This window comes from Carassius gibelio, chromosome A22 (genome assembly GCF_023724105.1).
Source record: "Carassius gibelio isolate Cgi1373 ecotype wild population from Czech Republic chromosome A22, carGib1.2-hapl.c, whole genome shotgun sequence".
NCBI classification, from domain to species: domain Eukaryota; kingdom Metazoa; phylum Chordata; class Actinopteri; order Cypriniformes; family Cyprinidae; genus Carassius; species Carassius gibelio.
The window spans coordinates 3,940,023-3,963,599 of NC_068392.1; the positions used below are offsets into that span (position 1 = coordinate 3,940,023).

The following is a 23,577-nucleotide window of genomic DNA, read 5'->3' on the forward strand; positions in this document are numbered from 1 at the left end:
CCCACAAGAGACAGTAATATATTGGATCACTGTTACACCACAATAAAGGATGCATTTCACTCTGTTCCACGAGCAGCTTTGGGACGTTCTGATCACCTTCTGGTTCATCTTATACCGTCCTACAGGCAGAAACTAAAATCAGCTAAACCTGTATCAAGGACTGTAAAAAGATGGACTAATGAAGCAGAGCAGGATTTACAATCTTGTTTTGACCTCACTGATTGGAGTGTTTTTGAAGCTGCTGCCACCGATCTGGATGAACTCACAGAGACCGTGACATCATATATCGGTTTCTGTGAGGATATGTGTATTCCTACAAAGACTCAACTAATTTACAATAATGACAAACCGTGGTTCACTGCAAAACTCAGACAGCTCCGTCAGGCCAAAGAAGATGCTTACGTGAAGGGGGACAATGTCTTGTATAAACAGGCTAAATACACATTGGAAAAGGAGATCAAAGTGGCAAAGAGGAATTATTCTGAAAAAATAAGGACTCAGTTCACTTCCAACGACTCTGCATCAGTGTGGAAAAGTCTAAAGAAGATCACCAATTACAAGACACCACCCCCCAGCACCGTAGAGAATCAACGACTGGCAGACGATCTGAACGAGTTTTACTGCAGGTTTGAAAGAACACCCATCACCTGCCCTGAACGCCTCCCCACACAACCATTCACACCATTCACAACTCCTGCATCCAGCCCTGAATGCCTCTCCAAACAACCGTTCACACCATTAACAGCTCCTGCAACCCATCCTGAACACCTCTCCAATCAAGCACTCTCACCATTCACACCTCCTGCATCCCCCCTCTCCCCCACACCTGCAATTCAGATCAGCGAGGATGCGGTACGCCAGGTCTTCTGGAAGCAGAAAAGGAAAAAAGCACCGGGCCCAGATTGTGTTACACCAGCCTGTCTAAAATCCTGTGCTGACCAGCTGGCCCCCATCATCACACAAATTTTCAACAGATCGCTGGAGCTGTGCGAAGTCCCTTCATGCTTCAAACGCTCCACCATCATCCCCATCCCTAAGAAAACCAAAATTACAGGACTAAATGACTACAGGCCTGTAGCTCTAACGTCTGTAGTCATGAAGTCATTTGAAAAACTGGTGCTGGCCCACCTGAAGGACATCACTGGGCCCTTGCTGGATCCTCTTCAGTTTGCCTACAGAGCAAACAGGTCTGTGGACGATGCAGTAAACATTGGACTGCATTATGTTCTGCAACACCTAGACAGACCGGGGACTTATGTGAGGATCCTGTTTGTGGACTTCAGCTCGGCCTTCAACACGATCATCCCAAACCTCCTCCTGCCCAAACTAAATCAGCTCTCCGTGCCCACCTCCATCTGTCAGTGGATCAACAGCTTCCTGACAGACAGGCAGCAGCTAGTGAGGCTGGGAAAATACACATCCAGCACCCGTACAATCAGCACCGGAGCTCCCCAGGGCTGTGTTCTCTCCCCACTGCTCTTCTCCCTGTACACCAACGATTGCACATCTAAGGACCCCTCTGTCAAGCTCCTGAAGTTTGCAGACGACACCACACTCATCGGCCTCATTCAGGACGGTGACCAGTCTGCTTGCAGACAGGAGGTAAAAGAGCTGGCTGTCTGGTGCACTCTCAACAACCTGGAGCTTAACATGCTCAAAACAGTGGAGATGATCGTGGACTTCAGGAGAAACCCCCCTGCACTCCCCCCACTCACCATCATGAACAGCACTGTGACTGCAGTGGAGTCATTCAGGTTCCTGGGAACCACCATCTCTCAGGACCTGAAGTGGGACATTCACATTGACTCGATTGTGAAAAGACCCAGCAGAGGTTGTACTTCCTTCACCAGCTGAGGAAGTTTAACCTGCCACAGGAGATGCTGAAACAGTTCTACTCCACCATCATCGAATCCATCCTCTGCACTTCAGTAACTGTCTGGTTCAGCTCAGCTTCTAAATCTGACCTCAGAAGACTACAGAGGGTAGTCCGGACTGCTGAGCGAATCATTGGTACAACCCTCCCTTCTATTCAAGAACTGTACTTATCCAGAGTGAGAAAAAGGGCTGTCAAAATCACTCTGGACCCCTCACATCCAGCACACTGCCTCTTTGAACTGTTGCCATCTGGTCGACGCTACAGAGCACTGAGCACTAGAACAACCAGACACAGGACCAGTTTCTTCCCTCAGGCAATCCATCTTATGAACAGCTGATAATAACTGTGAACACACTACACTTTATATTTATATACACATACACTTATTTATCTGACACACATACTTAGTATACACTTAAATTTTGCACATAATACACATGTACATACATAACTGCATTTTGTAATATACCTGCCTACAATTGTCAATTTGTATATTGTCATTCACTATCTACTTATTTGTATTTTTTATTCTTTTATTATGTGTTTTATGTTCTGTCGCTGTCATTCTGTTGTACTGTGGAGCTTATGTCACGAAAACAAATTCCTCGTATGTGCAAACATACCTGGCAATAAAGCTCATTCTGATTCTGATTCAGCTGAAACACCATTGCTGTGTCCATCCTTTGAGCTGTTCAGCTCTGACAACATTAGCACTGTTGTGTCCTAATGCCCATGAGCTGTGCAATCATCTCTGTCATGTGAATGATTGGAAATTATGCCGTCTCAAGGCATCTGTTGTGCAACTTCCATTCACATCACTGTTGTGCAAAGTAAGGCTTTATGTTTTGCACATGTAGGGCAGTGCAATTTGGGAAATATATGGTCGTGATGGCACAGTGTATCTTCTGTTGAATGTCTTAACAAGGTGTTTAAAGGGTTCATATGATGCTTTTTTTAAAGATCATTATTTTGTGTATTTTATGCAACATTTTTTTTCAAATACTGTACATTATTGTAGGTCATCTATGCCCCGCCTCTCTCCAACATGTTGTATTCTACAAAGCCCCTCCTTCTGACAGGAGCCGTCTGCTCTGATTGGCCAACTGACCCAGTGCATTGTGATTGGCTGAACACTGCAAGCACTCATTGGAAATGTAACACTCCTTTCCATAATCGTGGTCTTCATCTTTCAAAATAAATGTAAAGCAGTTAATAATGTCCTTAGTGTTACCATCAGTTCAAGCCGAAAGAGGAACAGAGTCACGTGACAGACAGTGATGAAACTCATATGTGTCTGCAGAACACAAGACACGGACCGTTAAGACTCCACTGTGTGACCCGGTCTCTCTCTCTCTTTCTCTCTCTCTCACCCCCCCCCCCCCCCCCCCCCCTACACACACACACACACGCACACACAATGCACAAAACTCTGGATTTGGACATTCAATAGCAAATACTTAAACTAATAACAAAACATACAGTAGCTGATTCAGAAGCCAGATTGTTTTAGCAAAGTCAGAATGACCTCCTCTCCGAGGTTCATGGAATGGTCCTCCGTAAAATGAGTTGCTGTTCTGTTGTAAGTCATCTTAATGATTCCTAAATGCATCTTTTTTCGGATGGCCAAATAAAGTGCTTTTTTTACTTTGTCCTAGATACACACAGCATCTCCCTGACATGACTGCTTCAACACTAACTGTGTTACTGACACCAAACCTTCATTCTTTGCGTGAACATTGGGCGGCATTATGCAAATTTTCTACATAGTGACTTAAACATGTGGGGCGTGTTTGAATGAGACGTTTTAGGGGGGCGTGGGAGAGTCTTAACTTTTATAAAAAATAACTCTTTGGATTTGAGACTTTAGTCTTTGCAACTTTACAGGTCTTCACACACTGTTCCAGATAGCACAGGAACAATTGCAAGATAAAAATACATCCAGCAGATGTAAATGCAGACGTCAAATGGATGTACACGTGCTATCAGGGGTAGCTATAGGAGCCATATCCTTCGTGATGTGGTAACAGATGGTGTTAGTTCTTTCCATCTCCTTGAATCATTTTCAGCCTGTGTAGCATTTGTAAATGTGTGTGTTATCGACATCTGTTTGTGAAGGAACTTGTTGCTGGTCACTTCTCATTTCTTTCTCTTTTTGAGGCATGAACTGTTCATATTCAGTTCATAGTTGCTCTCCAAGTATTTAAATAGATTGGTGGCATTACCTTTGTTGATTTAAACTTCTGTTTTCTGCAGTGTTTACTTTTGACTTAATTTTGTTCAGTATTTACTTTATACTGAAGCCAAAATGTGTTCATTTATATTCAGTGAATGCATGTGACACTCCAGCAGCTCCATATACAAGTCAAACTCAAACTGACTCTGGTTGGATTTCTTTAGATCTGGAAAGAAATGGAGTTTCATCTTCTGGTGGACAAACAACTTGTGCAAGCAAATCTATATCTAGACACGTGGTTAATGTGTGTTAGTCTGTGGATAGTGTGCGTGGGAGCGAGTGAGTGAGCAGCATATGGCTGAAAGCACTTCCGCTATTTAACTTCCTTGTTTTTAATGTGCAATAAACTACTGACTATATAAATGCTCATGCTTGACAAAAAAGATTCTGTCAAATTAAGCCATTACTGTAAAATATGAAAATAGGCCTATCACATGTGTATGTGATATAGTAAGAATTATATTCTATGGCATATGCATCCATCTCTTTCAGCACTAGCAAAACATTGCATAAGTTAATTAGAATTATTCTATTTTGTTCTAACCACAATTTTTTTTTTTCTGAAGAACTTATCTTATATTGACCTGTCAACATTAAGGACAAAAACAAATTAAGAATTTTAAGAAACAATGCAACACCTTAATTACTGGCAGTAAAAGCAGTAAAACTTTCTGTAATACTTCTTTCACTTGCATGATAGTTGTTTTCAAAGTAGTGAAGCTTTCCCAGTAATATATATATATATATATTGTGACGCGTGTCCCGAGGCCTCATCAGCATCGCCCTGGAAATGCACGAGGAGCACCTGGAAACCTCATCACCGGCCGATCGGTCACGGCTGCCGGCAATAAGCCGCCGCCACTGATACACAAGTGAGTGATCACTCCAGAAGACTGGATGCTAACGCTGTTCTCCGTGTTCCCTTGCAGAAAGCTTGTGACCGATCAGCACCCCCACGCACGGACACGCTGCACCAGGGAGACCACCACGACCAGCACACCAGCACTTCCCACTCCTGACCACTGAAACTCTCTCACCCAAATAAATCCACCCTCCGGGGCCTTACTTTGTACTCCTTGCTGTCGTGTGATTCTTCACCCCGTGGCACTGGTGGAGAATGCAGGCAATAGTGTGAAAAGTCACCGACTGCCGCCCTCACTTAAACAAAAACAAAAAAAAATATTATTTTGTTTCCTCACCACTGTTTCTTTTCTCCCTTTCCCCATGCAGGCGGGCGCTTCTCTCCTCGTCATGGAAGAGCTTATCAATCACCTCACCGAGGTCAGCATCCGCCAGCAACAAATTGCTGAACACCTCGCCAGCCGTCAAGGGGAGACGGAACTCGAGTTCGCCGCCCTCCAGGCAGGCCGTCACGCTCCGCCGCTTGATCCCCGTGTCCAGGCCGTGCAGCTGATACCCAAAATGAACGCCCATGATGACGTGGAGATGTTTCTGCAGATGTTTGAGAACGTCGCCATCCAAGAGCGTTGGGAACGCGGGAAATCCTGGCTCGGGTGGGATTGTCACCGATCGCAGCGGCACAACTGTTCTTTGACTGGGAATACAACGCACGGTCACCAGCCCGGGCCCAAGCGGCAGAACTCTCCCGGCTCGCGTGGCACTGGCTGCTGGCCGGGGGTCCCACCACTAGCCCAAACCCCCGCAGGCGTCCACAGGTTTCACCCCCTTCGAGCTCCTGTTTGGGTGGCAGCCCCGGGGCCTCTTGGATGTCGCAAGAGAGGCGTGGGAGCAGCAACCTGTTGGCCACCGGTTATCGATCGAGCATGTCCGTCTGATGCGGGAGAGGGTCGTGATGACCTTAGTCTGGGAACACCTCAGTCAAGCGCAGCAGACCCAAAAACGCCACTACGATCGGGCGGCGCAGCCACGGGAGTTCCGGCCGGGAGACCATGTCCTGGTCCTGGTCCCCAACACGGCTTGTAAGTTCTTGGCCACCTGGCAAGGGCCATATACCGTGACCGAGAAGGTGGGCCCAGTCACCTACAGGGTGCGTCAGCTCGGGCGAAGATGGAAAGCCAGTTGTACCATATCAATCTGTTAAAAAAAGTGGATTGGAACCTGGACCCAGCTCTCTGCCCTTGCCACCTCCTCTCTCGTGGTTGTGGACATGGAGCCCCAACTGTCAGCCGCCCAGAAGACGGAGCTGCAGCACCTGGTCGGTCAGTTCCCCGATGTGTTCTCCCCCCTCCCTGAGTGGACCAACGTGGTACAGCACGACATCCGAACACTACCAGGACTCATCGTGAGGCAGCAGCCCTATCGTGTCCCGGAGGCTCGTCGACACGCCATCGAGGAGGCAGTTAAGGAGATGCTTAGGTTAGGGGTCATCGAACCATCCCGGAGCCCCTGGTCCAGCCCCATCGTTCTGGTCCTGAAGCCCGATGGCACCCTCCGGTTCTGTAATGACTACCGCCGCCTAAACGAGATCTCGGAATTCGATGGCTATCCAATGCCCAGAGTGGACGATCTCCTCGACCGACTCGTGAGGGCCCGGTGTATCTCCACCCTCGACCTGACAAAGCGGTACTGGCAAGTCGGACTCACAGAGGAGGCCATGCCCAAGACCGCCTTCTCCACCCCAAGTGGCCACTGGCAATACCGGACCCTCCTGTTCGGCTTGCATGGGGCGCCAGCAACCTTCCAGCGCATGATGGACATCCTCCTGCAGCCCCATCAAGCCTACGCGGCCGTCTACCTGGACAATGTCGTCGTCCACTCCGAGCGGTGGGAGAACCACCTAGAGCAGCTCCGGAGGGTGTCAGGAGAACTGCGGAGGGTTGGACTTACGGCCAACCCTCAAGGCTACATAAGCCGCCGCCACTGATACACAAGTGAGTGATCACTCCAGAAGACTGGATGCTAACGCTGTTCTCCGTGTTCCCTTGCAGAAAGCTCATGACCGATCAGCACCCCAACGCACGGACACGCCGAGCCTGGGATACCACCACGACCAGCGCACCAGCACTTCCCACTCCTGACCACTGAAACTCTCTCACCCAAATAAATCAACCCTCCACGGCCTTACTTTGTACTCCTTGCTGTCGTGTGATTCTTCACCCCGTGACTATATATATATACACACACACACACACACACATTTATATATATACATATATTCACACCTCATTTAGGCACGAGAACATGACTCATAATTTCATGTTAGATCACTCATGGATCGCGGAAGCGGGGGTCCGCCCAGGCTGGGTTACTTTTAAATTCTGATACAAAAATGACAAGTGAAAAAATAAACCTATATCACAAATGAAGCCTATAATATATCTAGCATCGAACATATAGTCTTGTTGGCAGTATTTTTTATATTAATAAGTGTTGACAAATATAAATAAATATTAAGTAAAGCGTCGTTTTTGAGATGTTAACAGAAATATACATGTTGCACATTGCTTAAAACAGTAATAGTTGTAACAAATTATAATACAAAGTGGAGATTGTTCATTTTTGTGCTCTTTGGGACCATTGTATTCATCCAGTTTAAAAAGTTATGTTCAAGGCAGGTGACGTAAACCACAGTCATTTGAGTGCTCATTGGCTGCACATTACCAATACGTCATTGCGTTGAGCTCCCATTATAGGGGATGGGGGCGTGACGTCACTGATCTAGCGCCGAGGTGGCTGATGGGAAAAATCGCCATTTTGTGAGGCCACTTGTTGTTACGCGCCAATGAAGTCGTAGCTATGGGAAGAACATGTTGTGTCGTTGGATGTAAGGTCCGTTCACACGATCGAAGGGGCAAAAAATTAGACAACGGACTTTCTTTTTATTGTTTTCCGGCCTGGAAACAGAATGAAGGGAGTCGTGTGTCCGATGTAACCAAGCGGAGACGGATGGCCTGGATATCCGCCATAAGACGCACGGACATACACTTCGCAGACATCCCACGATCACTGAAAGTGTGTTCCAGGCATTTTCATTCGGGTAAGTAAATAAACTTCACTTAGCAAATGATTATGTGTTCTTATTTTGTTCTGTTCCCGAGTGGAGTAGTCTTAGGTTCCTTTGCATTTTGTAACTTAAGCACTATTCTGTCGACACTGTGGCACAGTGAGCAAGCTAAGTTAGGCTAGTTCAAATAAAGTGCGCTAAATGAATGTGATCAAAAAAAAAGCACACAGAATGTCTGAGGGGTAATCCAGCCGAATCTAGAGACCAATTTTTGATCACTATGACTGAAGCACGATAAATTCTCTTAACATTTGTATGTGTGCCACCTGTTAGTATTGTTTACCACATGAGTTAAGTTGGAACTGAAGTATATAGCATTCCCACTGTTGTTTGCAATATTTAGATTCAATTCGGATAATTTTGTCTCCCCAAAGGTAAACCAGCATATGAGATGGATGAGTCTCATCCAGACTGGGCTCCAGCCCTGCACCTGGGTCACTCTGAAGTCACAGCCACAGTGTCAGATCGGCATGCCCGCAGACAGCATAGACATCATTTGAGAGAATCTGAGGGAGGAGGCCACAATGATCAAAACATCATGAACGAAGATGAGAGAGAAGATGCAGAAGAAGAGGGATATAGGGATCAAGCAGAGGCAGCTGTGGAAGAGGAAGAATACAGGGAAACGACAGAAACAGACCAACTAGCGGCTAAGAGACTAAGAGTAGAATGCCAGTTCTGTGAGCAAAGCAGTGCAGAAGTAACACGCCTTTTGCAAGAAAATAGGGAGCTTAGGTCTGAGTTAAACAAATTGAAGATGGATGAAGAGTTTTTCAAAGATAATACAGAGAAGGTACGATATTATACGGGACTTCCATGTTTTGCAATTTTGTTTTCAATGTTTACTACTGTTAAGCCCTTCCTGCCAGTTGCAAAGAAGCTGTCACAGTTTCAAATGGTTTTACTGACACTCATTCGTCTAAGGCTTGATCTTCCAATCCAGCATCTTTCACACATTTTTAATGTGTCACGTAGAACTCTTTCTGCTACCTTTGCAGACACCATAGATGTGCTGTATGCACGCCTCGCTCCCTTGTTGTACTGGCCTGAGCGGCACTGTTTACAAGCCACAATGCCACCTCAATTTCTGCAAGCTTTTGGAAAGCGTGTTGCGATTATTGTTGACTGTTTTGAAATACGTACAGAGAGGCCGTCAAATTTAATGGCGCGTACACAATCATTTTCCCACTACAAAGGTACACACACAATGAAATACTTGATAGGAATTACACCCCAAGGCCTAATTTCATTTATTTCTAAGGGATGGGGGGGACGAGCATCTGACAAGCACATAACCGAGAATTGTGGGCTTCTTAACAAACTGTTGCCTGGTGATGTAGTGTTAGCAGACAGAGGCTTTAATATTAAAGACAGTGTGGGAATGATGTGTGCGGAAGTTAAAATTCCTGCATTCACTAAACGCAGATGTCAACTTGATGCTAAGGATGTGGAAGACACACGTGCTATAGCACACCTTAGGATACATGTAGAAAGGGTAATAGGTAGCTTGCGCAATAAGTACACACTGTTACATAACACCATACCAATTAGTTTGTTGCTTCTCTGTAAGGATGAAGAATTTACCCTTCTTGATAAAATAGTTAATGTTTGTTGTATTCTAGTTAACATGTGTCCAAGTGTTGTTGTAAGGCCAGATGAAACAGAAAAATGTGCATGTTAAATGGTAAAAAGACCCCTGGAGAAATTTGGTGTGTGTGAATGTGTGGTACCCTCCTGATATTGAGCATGTTTGTATTTGGGGTGTGTGTACCTTCTTTAGAATGAACATGGTATGCTATTTGTACATTAAATACTTCAGATGAAAATGGATGACAATTTGAACATTAAAAATTTTTTAATACTGTAGTGATATGATCAACCATTTTTTTGGGAAAGTGGTACATTCCACCTGTATAAAAGGGGATGTGATTGACATCCAGGTAGCATGTCATTTGGGGGTCACGGATATGACGTCATCTTGTGTGCGCCGTGTTTATGTCCAGCAGTGTGGCTGAGGATGCGGATAAACTTCTCTCTCTACAAACCTCGAACTCGTACGCCAGTGAGTGCGCGGGTCGGTGTGAGTTATTATCTGCAGGTATGTCACATGTGTATGTCTCATATAGGTGTACATGTAGGTGTTTGCTGGGGATCCTGAGGCGGCAAATTTTGCATTTAACACGTTTTGTGTTTTTAGTGACACGGGGGGCCAGGAGGTGTTGCAGCAGGCTTTTGTGGTCTATTTGAGAGTATTTGCACGCGTTTCAGTCTCGGCCCCGGAGAGCTTCTGGGCGGGGTGGACTGTCCTTCATTGTGCCTGCTAATTCTTTCAACTACTCTTCTGCCATTTACTGGACGGTGAATGTTGTGGTACTGCATACTTTGATCAAATTGACCGACTTAATTGTAGCGCACTGGGGGGGTTACCGTGACAACCGGAACCGCTAGCGTTCCCGGCCTGAAGTGACTCATCGCCCTCAAACTAATTTGACTTTAACTTTGTGGGGGGTAATTACAGACGAATCATTAAGTGTTTGACGCAACCATTGTGTTTAACTGCCGTTTCTCTGTCAGACTAGTTTCTTTTGAATTGCTTTACTTAAGATTGTATTTTATTTTATTTTGTTTGTATGCATACTGTGACATGTCACAACCTGTTGTGTTGCCCACAGTCTGTGAGTACCAGTGAGTGAGGATTGCCAGTGACCTGGTGTCCTTGTTTCCGTCAGGCAGCGAGTGATAAGTGTTTCTGACAAATAATAACCTGATGTGCATATGTGACTGTGTATGAATGTGGGTATTTTGTCTCTTATGTTGTTCTGTTTCCTTTCCCTTCAGAATTGGGGTACCAGTCCTAGCCAGTGTCGTGTGTGGTGGTGGTGCGGCTGTAGGTTTGCGGTGTTCACAACGTGGGTGATGCTGTGTGGTTAGAGCACAAGTGTTTGCTGTGTTCATTGGATAAGTAACTTGAGTCCCCCAGTTCTGAAATCGGAAAATTGTTTGTCTTTCATATTTTTAAGATCCATGCCTATCCCTTTTTTTAGTGCTTATTAAAATAATAAATTGTGTGTATATATAAATTAGTGATTTTGAATAAATTGTTGAATTCTGTGTACTGTGTCTGATATCTGTCTCAGCCACCACGTATCTGTGTGCTGGTGATACATTTGTATACCGGTAGGTCCCCGGCCAGTTTCCGGGGTGGCGTAGTCTATATTTCTTGCCATAGTTGGCGCTGGGTTAAATTCCCGACAACAGCATTGCCACAATACAAAAAAAAGATCCTGCAAATGTTTTTGTTTCTTGTGCTTCTTGTGTTGAACTACTTTGAAACACTGAATTTCAAGTAACAATTTTCAAGTAACAGGCTAATACTCTGAGTCAAGTAAAACATTAAAAAAAAAACAACTCTTAACTGAGTAGGCCTAAGTGCAATTCTTTCATGAACAACAGCCACTTCTTTACTACTGCTCTTTTTCACTTGGAACATGAGGCTGCATGTCCTTTGAGTGATATTTTGCAACAAGTTCTGGGAGGCACACTTTCTTGAAGAATTCTTGTGCTTTCTGTAGACGAGGTTCCCAGAACTCCTGGTCTGGAAAGACACGCACCACTGTGAAATCGTTTTCGGTCCAAACAACAAGATCACAGTGATTTGATTGGGTGACAAAAATTTGTGTCTGGATCTGTGTGTAGAAGCGATGGTGTCTTTTCAACTGAAGGTTGTCTGATGACAACTGGAGACAAAAGTCTTTGTCCTTCATGTCCAATGCCTGCTGGATGTTGCAGGCCCGATACTTGAAAGGACACTTCACCTCCAGGCAGCCCTTCCCACAGCATTCACACATAGTCAGGCCATCCGGTGACGCTCCGATTTTAGGGAAGCTACTGTTAATTATAAAGCCACACGGTTCAATTTTGAAGTTTGTGTGAGATGCAGCTCTGGATTCAGTGTAGGCCTTTCTAGCATCCCCCTCATGACTGATACCCCATCTGGTTTGAACAGTTGATACTGTGTGCTGTATGTGTGGGTAACACACCTGCGTAAAAACTGTGTGGGATGGCCTCTCCAGAGAGGTGGCATATACTGCATGCATTTTTGATGCTGTAATTCTTCCGCTTCTGTAATCATACCATGCAGATGACAGATGTTGTTGCCTGGTGTACTCTTCTACAGCTACTGCCTGCTCTTCAGTCACACTTACAGCATTTATGTGCTTCTCACAGGCCAGCAGGACAGCAGACAGGTCACTTGCATCTATGCTTTCATCATACAGGGATTTTGCCAGGCATGGAGGTAAAGCAGAGGATGGTGCAGCAGCTGTGTGTTGTGTGTATTGGGCATAGTACTTCTCCATCCCTGACAAACCAACAGCCTTGCTATGGTGCAGTAACGTATCAAGAAGCGGGGATAAATCTTCAAGATTACCTGGAGGAGTTTTCAGTTTCTGTGCCCGACTCCTTATGGCTGGTGCTGTGGGCTGCATATTTATTCGCTGGTCTAATGTCTTCCTTTGTGCAACTGAGGAGGTATAGTTGATCCTATATCCCACTTCTGGGTGAATCTTGCTTAAGTTACTGGGCAAAACCCAGTATGCTGGCACATCAGTGACAGTCTTTGTGCCACGAATTCGAACTGTTGCCTCCAACTTAAACAAGAGAGCACCTACATGAGTACAGGTCTCAGCTATCCCTGCCATGCAGGTACAATGGGCACACTCCACCTTTCCAGCGCTGCTCACAATGACCCAGGGCTTTAGAGGAGGCTCATTCAATCGCTGTGAGTGCATAACCTGTGTACATACAGAACAACAGTAAATGAAAAGAGCAGTGGGCAAAAGTATTATATATATTTGGTTCCTGTTGCTAATTTCACATAATTTTTTTGAAAAAGGTTTTCATTTAATGAAAAAGTAGCCTTATTAAATGAACTATTATTTATAAGCTCTCTTTTTTCCTTCTTGGGCCTGAAATGGAGGAATTTTTGTCAATATTGATAATTAACAATATTTTGCTAAATGTGCTTTTGTGCTAAAACCTTGCCTAGTTTAGGCCCATCATGGATAAATAATGATGACAATAAAACGATCAATACTATTTAGGGCAGATAGGCTAGATAGTATGCACATTGGGAGGCAGGAAAATTGTCCATCTGAATGGGCAGATAAATCACTGGCTCATTCGATTCTTAAATTCGTTCAAAACCTTATTCATTCAAGGAACGAGACACCGTGTTTTTTAGAAAAAAGATAATTTAACGAACATGTTTTTACATTGTTGTATATAATATATAGGTCATTTGTGATCGCAGGTAGGTAAGCAAGATGATACTCACCTTTGTACGGACGACGGTGTTTTCACAACTCGGCGATTTGTAGGCTTCCAAGTCATGGACCCAGCCATTTGTGAACTGAACGTGGGCTTCCATAGATTTAAAATTACGAAATTGAGCCTCGGTATAAGCACTCACACCACATACTAAATATACAAAAATATCTGGAAAAGTCAGAGGAGGTAAATCGTCGGGGTCTCGAGTACATTCTCTTGAAGGCACCTCATATGGATCCAGATTTCCGATCATTGCCATCTTTTCCAGGTACCGTTTTCTTGCGTCCGGTAGAAGTTTGTCTCTATATAGTACATTTCGTTCATTTAATCCACTTTTCAACATTGTTTTGATAAATTTTTGTGTGGCCTCACAAAATGGTGGCGCCCTCCTTTTTACGTCCCAGAATGCACTGCGCTGTGACGTCGGTTGCCAAGCTCTATTCATTAGAATTGTAACATTAAAGGGGGGGTGAAATGCTCATTTTCACTCAATATCCTGTTAATCTTGAGTACCTATAGAGTAGTACTGCATCCTTCATAACTCCAAAAATCTTTAGTTTTATTATATTCATAAGAGAAAGATAGTCTGTACCGATTTTTCCCGGAAAAACACGACCGGCTGGAGGCGTGACGTGTGGGCGGAGCTAAAGAATCACGAGCGCCAGTAGGCTTTTGCGTTGAGAGCGTGTGGAAGCTGTGACATTATCGTGAGGGAAAAACCATCATCCAAAACAAACCATGGCTTACATTCAGATTCAGCCGTTTATTTATGATCCAGAATCAGATCCCGAGGCTGAAACTGAACGAGAGCAGCAGCAGCAACGACTCGCTCCGAGCGGGGCTCGAACCGGGGTCTCCGGCATGGGAGGGGACGCACTAACAAGGAGGCAGAGATATTTGAAGCAGTTTTACTCACCGCCTGCGGTTCCAACACACGATCGTGACCCTTTTTCTTTGGGATTGCATCATCCTTAAGAAATAAACGATACACAAATCCGGCGTCAAACTGGACCTTGTTTGTAAAACAAGCATCTTCGAAATGCAGGGAACAAACAAAAACACTTGCACAACTCCGTTAATGCTCTGTAAAAATAAACTCCATCCACTGGTCCCTTAATGCTGTTTCTCTTTTGGTAATCTGTGCAGGGTTGTCTTGCCCTGGCAACCAAAAACACACTTCTTTTGTGACTTTTCGCGACGCTCTCGCTCTGATCAGTGAATCGCTCTGATCAGTGAAATGTATGTGCTCAGCCTCGCTATACGGCAGCGCGCGCTCTTCCGGCAGAAGTGCCTTAGGACCCATATAAGGAAATTCCTCTCCATCTAACGTCACACAGAGCCATACTCGAAAAAAACTTTCCGAAACTTGTGACAAACCGGAAGGAGTATTTTGGGAACAAAAATACTCCTTCAAACGTACAACTTAATTTTTGAAACTTTGTCCATGTTTAGCATGGGAATCCAATTCTTTAACAGTGTAAAAAACTCAGTATGCATGAAATAGCATTTCACCCCCCCTTTAAACATGACAAAGGACTCGTCTAATCCAATAACTGCACCCTGATTTGCATGAGCTATTCCAGTATTTATGCATTGGAAAATACCACTCGTGTCACTCGTTGTTGTGTTTAAGAAACATGGATCGTGTTTGTGCCTTAGTTCAGTGCAATAACACAAAACTGTTGTTTTCATTTCCCCAAGAAGCGACCAGAGCTAAAGTTTGACTGCATGCTGCTGGTTTGTGGTGTCCTGCAAAAACACATGGAAAATGTGTTTGCAAGGAAAACATTTTTACCTAACAATTTTGTGAAACAACGACTAATGCAAACCGCTTTTTTGGATAATCTTTTTTAAAAGAAAGACAGATCCATGCCAGTTCCTGTCCTCTATACCATCAGCACAAATGATGTACGTGTTTGCCTTAATCTTGGCTGTTTTTCACATTTTAATTAATTTTATATGATTTTATCTTCAACAACACCTCTTCATTTTTATGATCAGACATGGTCATAGTTGTTTTTTAGGTATTTTTCAAGGCCCCAGCATATAATCCTGTATGTATAGTACCTTGTCTCTTTTTGAACTACTTGGTACTTGGTGTTGTTGCTAAATGTTAAATAAAGTTACACTTGTCTGTGGAACTATATGTGTAACCAAGGTGCGATTTGTGAAAAAAACAGAGGGGGGGTGGGGTGGGGGTGTTTTGAAACATTTTAATTCATAAAAATAAATCATGAGAACATGAACTAGATGACGTCATGTGCTAATTATTAAGGAAGAAGAAGAAGAAGTTTATTCACATATACACATACATATATTCATATGCACTTAAGATAATCATGCATGTGAACTGGTCCCCAAAGAAGCTATCTAAAGCTTATACTAGAGGGCCATGACAAGCCAGGGAAAAAGAAAAATGAGAAAAAAAAAAAAATTTATGACGTAAGTGCGTCGTATTCTAATGATCCCCATGCGAACATACTGCAATTTAATTTAGCCATTTAATTTTATTCTCAATAAAACAGTTTTTATTACTATACTTTAATGTTTCTGTTGTCAGACAATGGAATGAATATTATAATGACTGAAATGCGGTCCGACTACATAACCAGCTCTCAAACACTAATCTGCACTAATGAAATCAAGTACACATACGATAAAGTCAGTGGTTGTGCTGTGACTGATGTCGGCTATACTTGCTTGTAAATTAGAGTTAGAAGCAACAGAATATCTTTTAATAACTAAAAGTGCTGCACCTCTCTGTGCTCGCTGAACACAGCAGATGTAGAGAGAGAGGCTCGCGCTGGGAAAGAGAGAGACCTCGCACTCATGCGGCAGCACCAGAGAGTCTCAGAGACTAAAAGATGATTGTCCAAAAAGTGGCTAAATTTGTCGCTAGTCGCTAAATCTAGCGACAAAGTTGCCAAGTTGGCAACTCCATTGCCTAGCGGACCACCTTCAGCCGTCTCGCAAGTGTTGATAGGCTATTACTTGTGAGGTGTAACAAATCAGATATCAATCAGACATTGAGCAAGTCTGCAGAGTGGTGAATACAGAGAGCTATATCAGCATTTTAAAATAAAATTGACATTAATCAAACCACGGATCCGTGATAAGTTTTGTGATCCATCTCGCCACTAGTGTAGTAGCACTGATCACTTTGAGGGGGGAGAATACATTGACCAGAAAGTGGGAAATCCCCCTCAACCCCCCCAAAGTTTGGGGATTCTGGTGGAGTGAAGTCCTCGACTTCCACACAGCTCTCTGAACCACTGTAGCTGCTGCTCTTGGCATCACTGTCCATCTTGCCAATGTGTGTGTGTTTGCATTGTCGGTGTGCAAATTAGCATTTTATTTTGTACTGTAACTCCCCTTTTATGCAATCTCTGAAGACAATCATTGACACCTTTCAGAAATATTCATTGCCAATGAAGCTGGCTGTTCACAGAGTGCTGTATCCAAGCATGTTAACAGAAAGTTGAGTGGAAGGAAAACGTGGTGAAGAAAAAGATGCACAACCAATCGAGAGAACCACAACTTAATGAGCATTGTCAAGTGTCAAGTTTTTCCCACATTTTCCCAAGAAATCTGTGGTGTAAAGGTATAAAGGAAGTACGGATACACTGCTTTGCAGGAAAGCGGAAGTTAGTTGATGACTCTATGAAAAGGGCATATAAGCCTATTGCGTAAGCCTATTTGCGTTTTATATATTATTTTTTATTTTTATTTATATTTATTTTATTGTCACTGTTTTAAATAATGTTTTTGTATATTTTAAACATAAAGTGGCACGATTTTCCTTGTTCTCTGTTTTGGACGACATTTATTTGATTAGTTCTTCCAGGAAATGGTGGAAAACTAGTGATTGGAAGTCCAGTTCTTTTCTGCGAATCGGTTCTTTTGGACAGTTCGTTTTAATGAACTGGTCCAAAAACAAACAAACAAAAATGTTTTTTTGGTTTAGTACTGCATCCTTCATAACTCCAAAAAGTCTTTAGTTTTATTATATTCATAAGAGAAAGATAGTCTGTACCGATTTTTCCCGGAAAAACACGACCGGCTGGAAGCGTGACATGTGGGCGGAGCTAAAGAATCACTAGCGCCAGTAGGCTTTTGCGTTGAGAGCGTTTGGAAGCTGTGACATTACCGTGAGGAAAAAAAAAAACATCATCCAAAACAAACCATGGCTAACAGTCAGATTCAGCCGTTTATTTATGATCCAGAATCAGATCCCGATGCTGAAACTGAACGAGAGCAGCAGCAGCAACGACTCGCTCCGAGCGGGGCTCGAACCCGGGTCTCCGGCATGGGAATGCTAACGCAAGTGAAGTTCTGCTACAAGATGGCAGCACGCAGCCGACTTCAACTTCCGGTCGACTTCTTTGCCGCCTGGTCTGCGCTCAGCCTCTCAGTGCTGTGCTATACGGGAGCGCGCGCTCTTCCGGCAGAAGTGCCTCAGGACCCATATAAGGAAATTCCCCTCCATCCCAACGTCACACAGAGCCATACTCGAAAAAAACTTTCCGAAACTTGTGACAAACTGGAAGGAGTATTTTGGGAACAACTTCAAACGTACAACTTAATTTTTGAAACTTTGTCCATGTTTAGCATGGGAATCCAACTCTTTAACAGTGTAAAAAACTCAGTATGCATGAAATAGCATTTCACCCCCCCTTTAATTTATTTGTCTGCATAAAACAGAACAACATAGAATGTCAGTATAGCCTACTGTAAATGGTAGTTATTGTGTCAGCAGATAGACGTAAGTGTGTAACAAGTATGAAAGACATTAATCCAACCAAACATAGTCCATGGATCCTTCAAGAACATCAACCATCTCCAAAGGAGGTGGATCAGTGGCGGTGGTGATCTCCCATATTCCTCACTCCTCATCAGTCCTCACCACTTCCCTCAGCCAAATCACCTGTCACTCATAAATAAACGGTTACTCGCACTATACTGTATGCTTCAGAAGGTATTTTTTTGTGAAATCATTATGAAGAAAATTAGTGGGACAAATACTTAACTATGCAAAAAAAATAACTCTAGAGTGCTGGTCAATGTACATGATTGAGTTTGTCTGTTTTCATCATAAACATTAGTACACGAATGTAGGGGACAGTGAATTTTTTTTATAGTTACATTTATTAATTAAATTAATATTTTCTGTATTTCATAACTACAGTAAAATGAATATGAAATCTACAAAAAAAAAAAAATTTCAAAGATCTTCACTCATAACCATCAGCCGGTACAGACCAACTAAGTAAAAACATTCAATTTGAATTTACATTGTATCATTTGGTAGGAAAGTGATTTTATGGTGTTTTATTGGTATGACAAATATTTATACATTTGTGTTTCTAATAATTACATTATTTACATTAACAGTCAAAAATACAGGGGAAAAATACATAAAGCACATCATACACACATTTCTATCACACACCCATTTTCTATTATAGATTTCAAAACCTTTACAAAGTAATCTTGACAAAGTCTTAAAAATTTACAGGTATATGGAATATTGCCATTTACACTATCTGTGTTTTTAATGTTTAATGGTGTTTTTATTCATCTGTCATTCAGTCTGATTCTGAATTCATAGTTTATTCTTATTATGACACCCCTTCTATTAAAATATTGGCATTTATATGATTCATAGATCTTTCATCTTTCCAGTTAATAATATTAAAAAAAAAAAAAAAAAAAAATTACAACAAATATTTTCCTTCGTATTTTTTGTGTTGCTGCATATAGTAATAAAACAGAATGAAAATACAGCATAACGAATTAATACAAAATGAACAGTGTAGTTGACAAATAAATATAAAATAGGTGGCATTAAAAATATATATATATTAAAGATTATTCATCGTTTTGGCCACAAGATGATGGTCTCTAATACACCATATTCGGGTAATGAACCTTTTCCAGTTGAGTTCAGAGGAAATCATTGAAGCAAAGCTTTGTTTTAAAATCACCAAGCAATTAGACCACACATATATTTTTATCTTAACAATTAAAACGTAAATATATTTTAGAATATTTAAATCTGTTCTGTTTTCTTCTTTTCACCTCTTGTAGATCTGATGTCATTGACCAGAAGCACAACAGCAGCTGCAGTAGCCACGCCCACCAGAGCACTGATGACCAATCGGATCACAGCTTCGACAGTACCACAACTATGGACAGGGACTTCTGAAAAAAGTGAGTAATGATAAAAAATAATTGGGATTTTAAACAAGCACACTGAAGGCGACAGGAACTCATTTGAAATCGAAGTTGAAATCAATCAATCCATCAGTCAATCAATCTGCAAAATCTATTTTTGTCCTTCACTGGAAGAAAATAATCAAAATAGTTTATAATGCTTCATTATTTGAACAGACAACATGGTGGCGCGGGTGCATCATGAGGCTCGGCGTCTGATTGCAAGTCAATGACCATAAGTTTTCGGCATCGAGATCGCAAACAAAGACAGGTGAAGTGTGATGGGCTGTGTGCTGAGCTAAGTCTAAACCCACACCGGCCAGCTCTACCCAGCATCTTCCTTGCCAATGTATGGTTTCTGATAAACAAGCTGGATGTTCTAAAGATTTGGATCCTCACACAGAAATGGCTTACGGACTGCAACGTGCTTGGGGCAGCTTTAGCCTAATGGTTAGAGACTTGCACTAGTTACTCGAAGGTTGCAGATTCGAGTCTCGGTGTTGGCAGGAGTTGTAGGTGGAGGGAGTGAATGAACAGAGCTCTCTTCCACCCTCAATACCCATGACTGATTGCCCTTGAGCAAGGCACTGAACCCCCAATTGCTCCCTGGGTGCTGGATCCATAGCTGTCCACTGCTCCGAGTGTGTGCTCACTTCTCACTGCTGTGTGTGTGTGTGTGTGTGTGTGTGTGTGTGTGTGTGTGTGGGTTCACGGTGTGTTCACTTCTTACTGCTGTGTGTGTGCACTTGAATAAGTTAAATGCAGAGCACCAATTCTGAGTATGGGTTACCATACTTGGCAAATGACTTTCACTTTCACTTATGATATGTTCTTCACTGAAACAAGGCTCTGTAACGATGTCCCAAACAGCGTGGTGCATCTGGATGGACACTCTATCTTCAAGGTCTGACAGGGTAGCAGCAACCTCTGGTAAAAACAAGGGTGGCGGAGTATGCATTTATGTAAACAAATCATTGTGTACAGATTCTGCCTTTGTTGATACCAACTGCTCTGCTGATCTGGAGATCCTGATTATCAACTGCAGGCAATTCTACCTACCACGTGAGTTTACTTGCATTGTTGCTGCTGCAATTTATGTATCACTAATACTAACATGGCTTTAAAAGGAATTTGGGTTGCTATTAGCAAATTACAAACCTTGCACCCGGATGGGGGCTTTATTGTTGCTGGGGACTTTAATTACTGAACTTTAAGATCTGTTCTCCCTAAATTTCATCAAAATGTTTCCTGCACTAAAAGGGGACATAAAACATTGGACCACATATATTCTAATGTGACTGAGGCCTACAAAATAACACCCCTCACCAACCTGGGTCAGTCTGACCACCTCTCTATGTTCCTGCTTCCCAAGTATACCCTGGTCATCAAACATGTGGAACCTACAATAAGAACTGTAAAAATTTGGCTGGAAGGTGCTGACTCTGCTCTTCAACATCAGTTCCAGCACACAGACTGGAGTGAGTTTGCTGCCCAGTCCACCACAAGCTCTCAGATCAACATTGACACTTACACCAACTCTGTCCTGGAGCACACCAATAGGTGTGTGGGCAGAGTGACCACACACAAAAAATAAAAATTTTCCCCAATCAGAAGCCTTGGACTAACAGAGAGGTTCGCCTCCTACTCAAAGTAAGAGATGCATCAATCAGGTCTGGAGACCCGGAGGCTTACAGCTCGGCCAGATCCAACCTGAGGAAGGTTATCTGCCAGGCCAAACTTACACACAAACAGAGGATTGAAGAGCACTTCAATTGTTCAGAACCTCTGGCATGTATGGCAAGGCATACAAACTATCACGGACAACAAACCACCCAGCACTGTGCCTCCCACCAGCTCTGCCTCCCTCCCTGATGAGCTTTTCAATCAACAGCATTAGTGTTAGCTTTTCAATAACTTTTATACTAGTTTTGATCAAAATAATATGGAGGTCTCCCTCAAAGCTGAGGGAATGAACCACCCAATGAACTGCCTCTCACATGCTCCGCCTCAGATGTTTACTCCACTCTGTGTAAGGTGAATACATGGAAGGCAGCTGTCCCTGACGTAATACCTGGTTGTGTGCTCAAAGCCTGTGTGGAGCAGCTGGCTGGGGTCTTCATTGACATTTTTAATCTGCTCCTGGCCCAGGCAACTGTCCCCACTAGTTTCAAAATTTCCACCATCGTGCCAATACTGAAGCTCTTCACTGCATCAGCCCTTAATGACTTCCATCCTGTTGAACTCAACCCCATCATTGCCAATTTCTTTGAGGGGCTGGTTGGATCCCACTTAAAATCCTGTCTCAATTCTACACTAGACCCTTACAGTTTGCCTATCGTGACAATAGGTCAACAGAGGACGCCATCTCTACGGCCCTTCACTCTGCCCTCACCTACCTGGACAGTCAAAATACACATATGAGAATGCTGTTCATTGATTTCAGTTCTGCATTTAATACTGTAATCCCCTCCAAGCTGATCTCCAAGATCAGCCAGCTTGGAATCAGCACATCCCTCTGCAACTGGTTTCTAGATCTTCTGACTAACAGACCCCAGTCTATTAAGTTTGATGACGTCTCCTCCTCCATCATCACCCTGAACACTGGTGTGCCACCGGGTTGCGTACTGAGCCCTCTTCTGTACTCCTGATTCACCCATGGCTCCCGTTCCTGCTTATGGCTCCAACACCATTATCAAATTCACAGATGACACCAAGGTGGTAGGTCTGATCAAAGATGATGATGAGTCAGCCTACAGGGATGAGGTGCAGCACCTGGCTGTGTGTACCACCAACAATCTGGAACTAAACAACCAGAAGACAATTTAGATCATTGTGGACTTCATGTGGATTATGAGTCATGCATACACCCCCATCTACATCAACGAAGCTGAAATTTTCAAGTTCCTTGGCATCCAAGTCTCTGATGACCTCACCTGGTCCCGAAACACCTCCACTCTGGTCAAAAAGGTCCAGCAGTGCCTTTACTTCTTATAGAGCCTTAAGAAAGTTCACCTGAGTCCCAGGATCCTTGTTGAATTCCACCGCTGTACCATTGAGAGCATACTCACAAACTGCATCTTAGTGTGGTACAGCAATGCTCTGCATCTGACCGCAAAGCACTCCAGTGGGTGGTGAAAACTGCTCAATGGATCACCGGCACCCAGTTAACTTCCATTGAGAACATTTATCACAAGCCCTGCCTGGGCAGGGCAAGGAACGTCATCAAGGATGCCTCTCACCCTAACCATGAATTTTTTACCCTCCTTCCATTCGGCAGGTGTTACATAAGTCTCCGCAGTCACACTAGTAGGCTCAGGAAGAGTTTCTTCGCCTGAGGCTGTGACACTTCTGATCAGTAGCATACCGTGGGGTTTCAGTCAGGGCCTTCAGTAAGCAACTTCATACCCTTTCACATCTATCTTACAAATCTCTATCTTACCTCTAACAGCTTCAATGCAGCCATATGCATATAATTAGCATATTATGGCACACACAGGCTCTCAACGAAAATGACAGCTGATCAACAATTTCAACAGTAGACTAGATGGGGGTGGGTTAAATTCAGAGTAAATTTCCCTACATTTTCAAACAACCCGTACACCTCCATAACAACGTGCATGATTCAATACTCGTCAAATAATAAAGCACCTATCATTTGTTAATAAAGTCTGTGCGCTTGATTCCATGTAATAAAAATAAACATGTCCAAATAATTTGTGCGCGGTGCTAGCTGTTAGCCACTCATAAATGCAGACTTTGAAATGGTGCACAAAACCGTTGTTAGAAAATTCAGTTTAAGCAGTTTATCCTTCAATTATTCCTCTTTTGTCCTCAAAGGGCCCCTGCAAAAAAGGCAGATCAGTAACAAGATCTGGTGTAGAGGCGCCGGCGACGGCTTGGAAATTCCCAACTAAACGATGGACGCAGTATTGCCAGATTGGG

At 43.3% G+C, this 23,577-nt stretch overlaps 2 protein-coding genes and 1 long non-coding RNA gene across 5 annotated transcripts in view; 1 reads left to right on the forward strand and 2 right to left on the reverse strand.

Moving 5' to 3' along the window:
* LOC127942859 (uncharacterized) overlaps positions 1-23,577 on the reverse strand; it is a 226,010-nt gene that overhangs the window by 122,172 nt on the left and 80,261 nt on the right. The gene's annotated exons all lie outside the window — the stretch shown is intronic.
* On the forward strand, positions 9,970-11,205 carry LOC127942910 (uncharacterized). The gene is made up of 2 exons (XR_008149480.1): positions 9,970-10,192; positions 10,292-11,205. It is a non-coding gene; the product is annotated as an uncharacterized LOC127942910 (long non-coding RNA).
* The window catches only part of LOC127942875 (natural killer cell receptor 2B4), a 71,913-nt gene continuing 67,720 nt past the window's right edge, over positions 19,385-23,577 (reverse strand). For all 3 annotated transcript variants that reach the window (XM_052538884.1, XM_052538883.1, XM_052538885.1), the window contains exon 4: positions 19,385-19,623. In XM_052538884.1, coding sequence (XP_052394844.1) covers positions 19,472-19,623 — 152 coding nt within the window. In that variant the 3' untranslated portion in view covers positions 19,385-19,471. The remainder of the gene's footprint in view (positions 19,624-23,577) is intronic.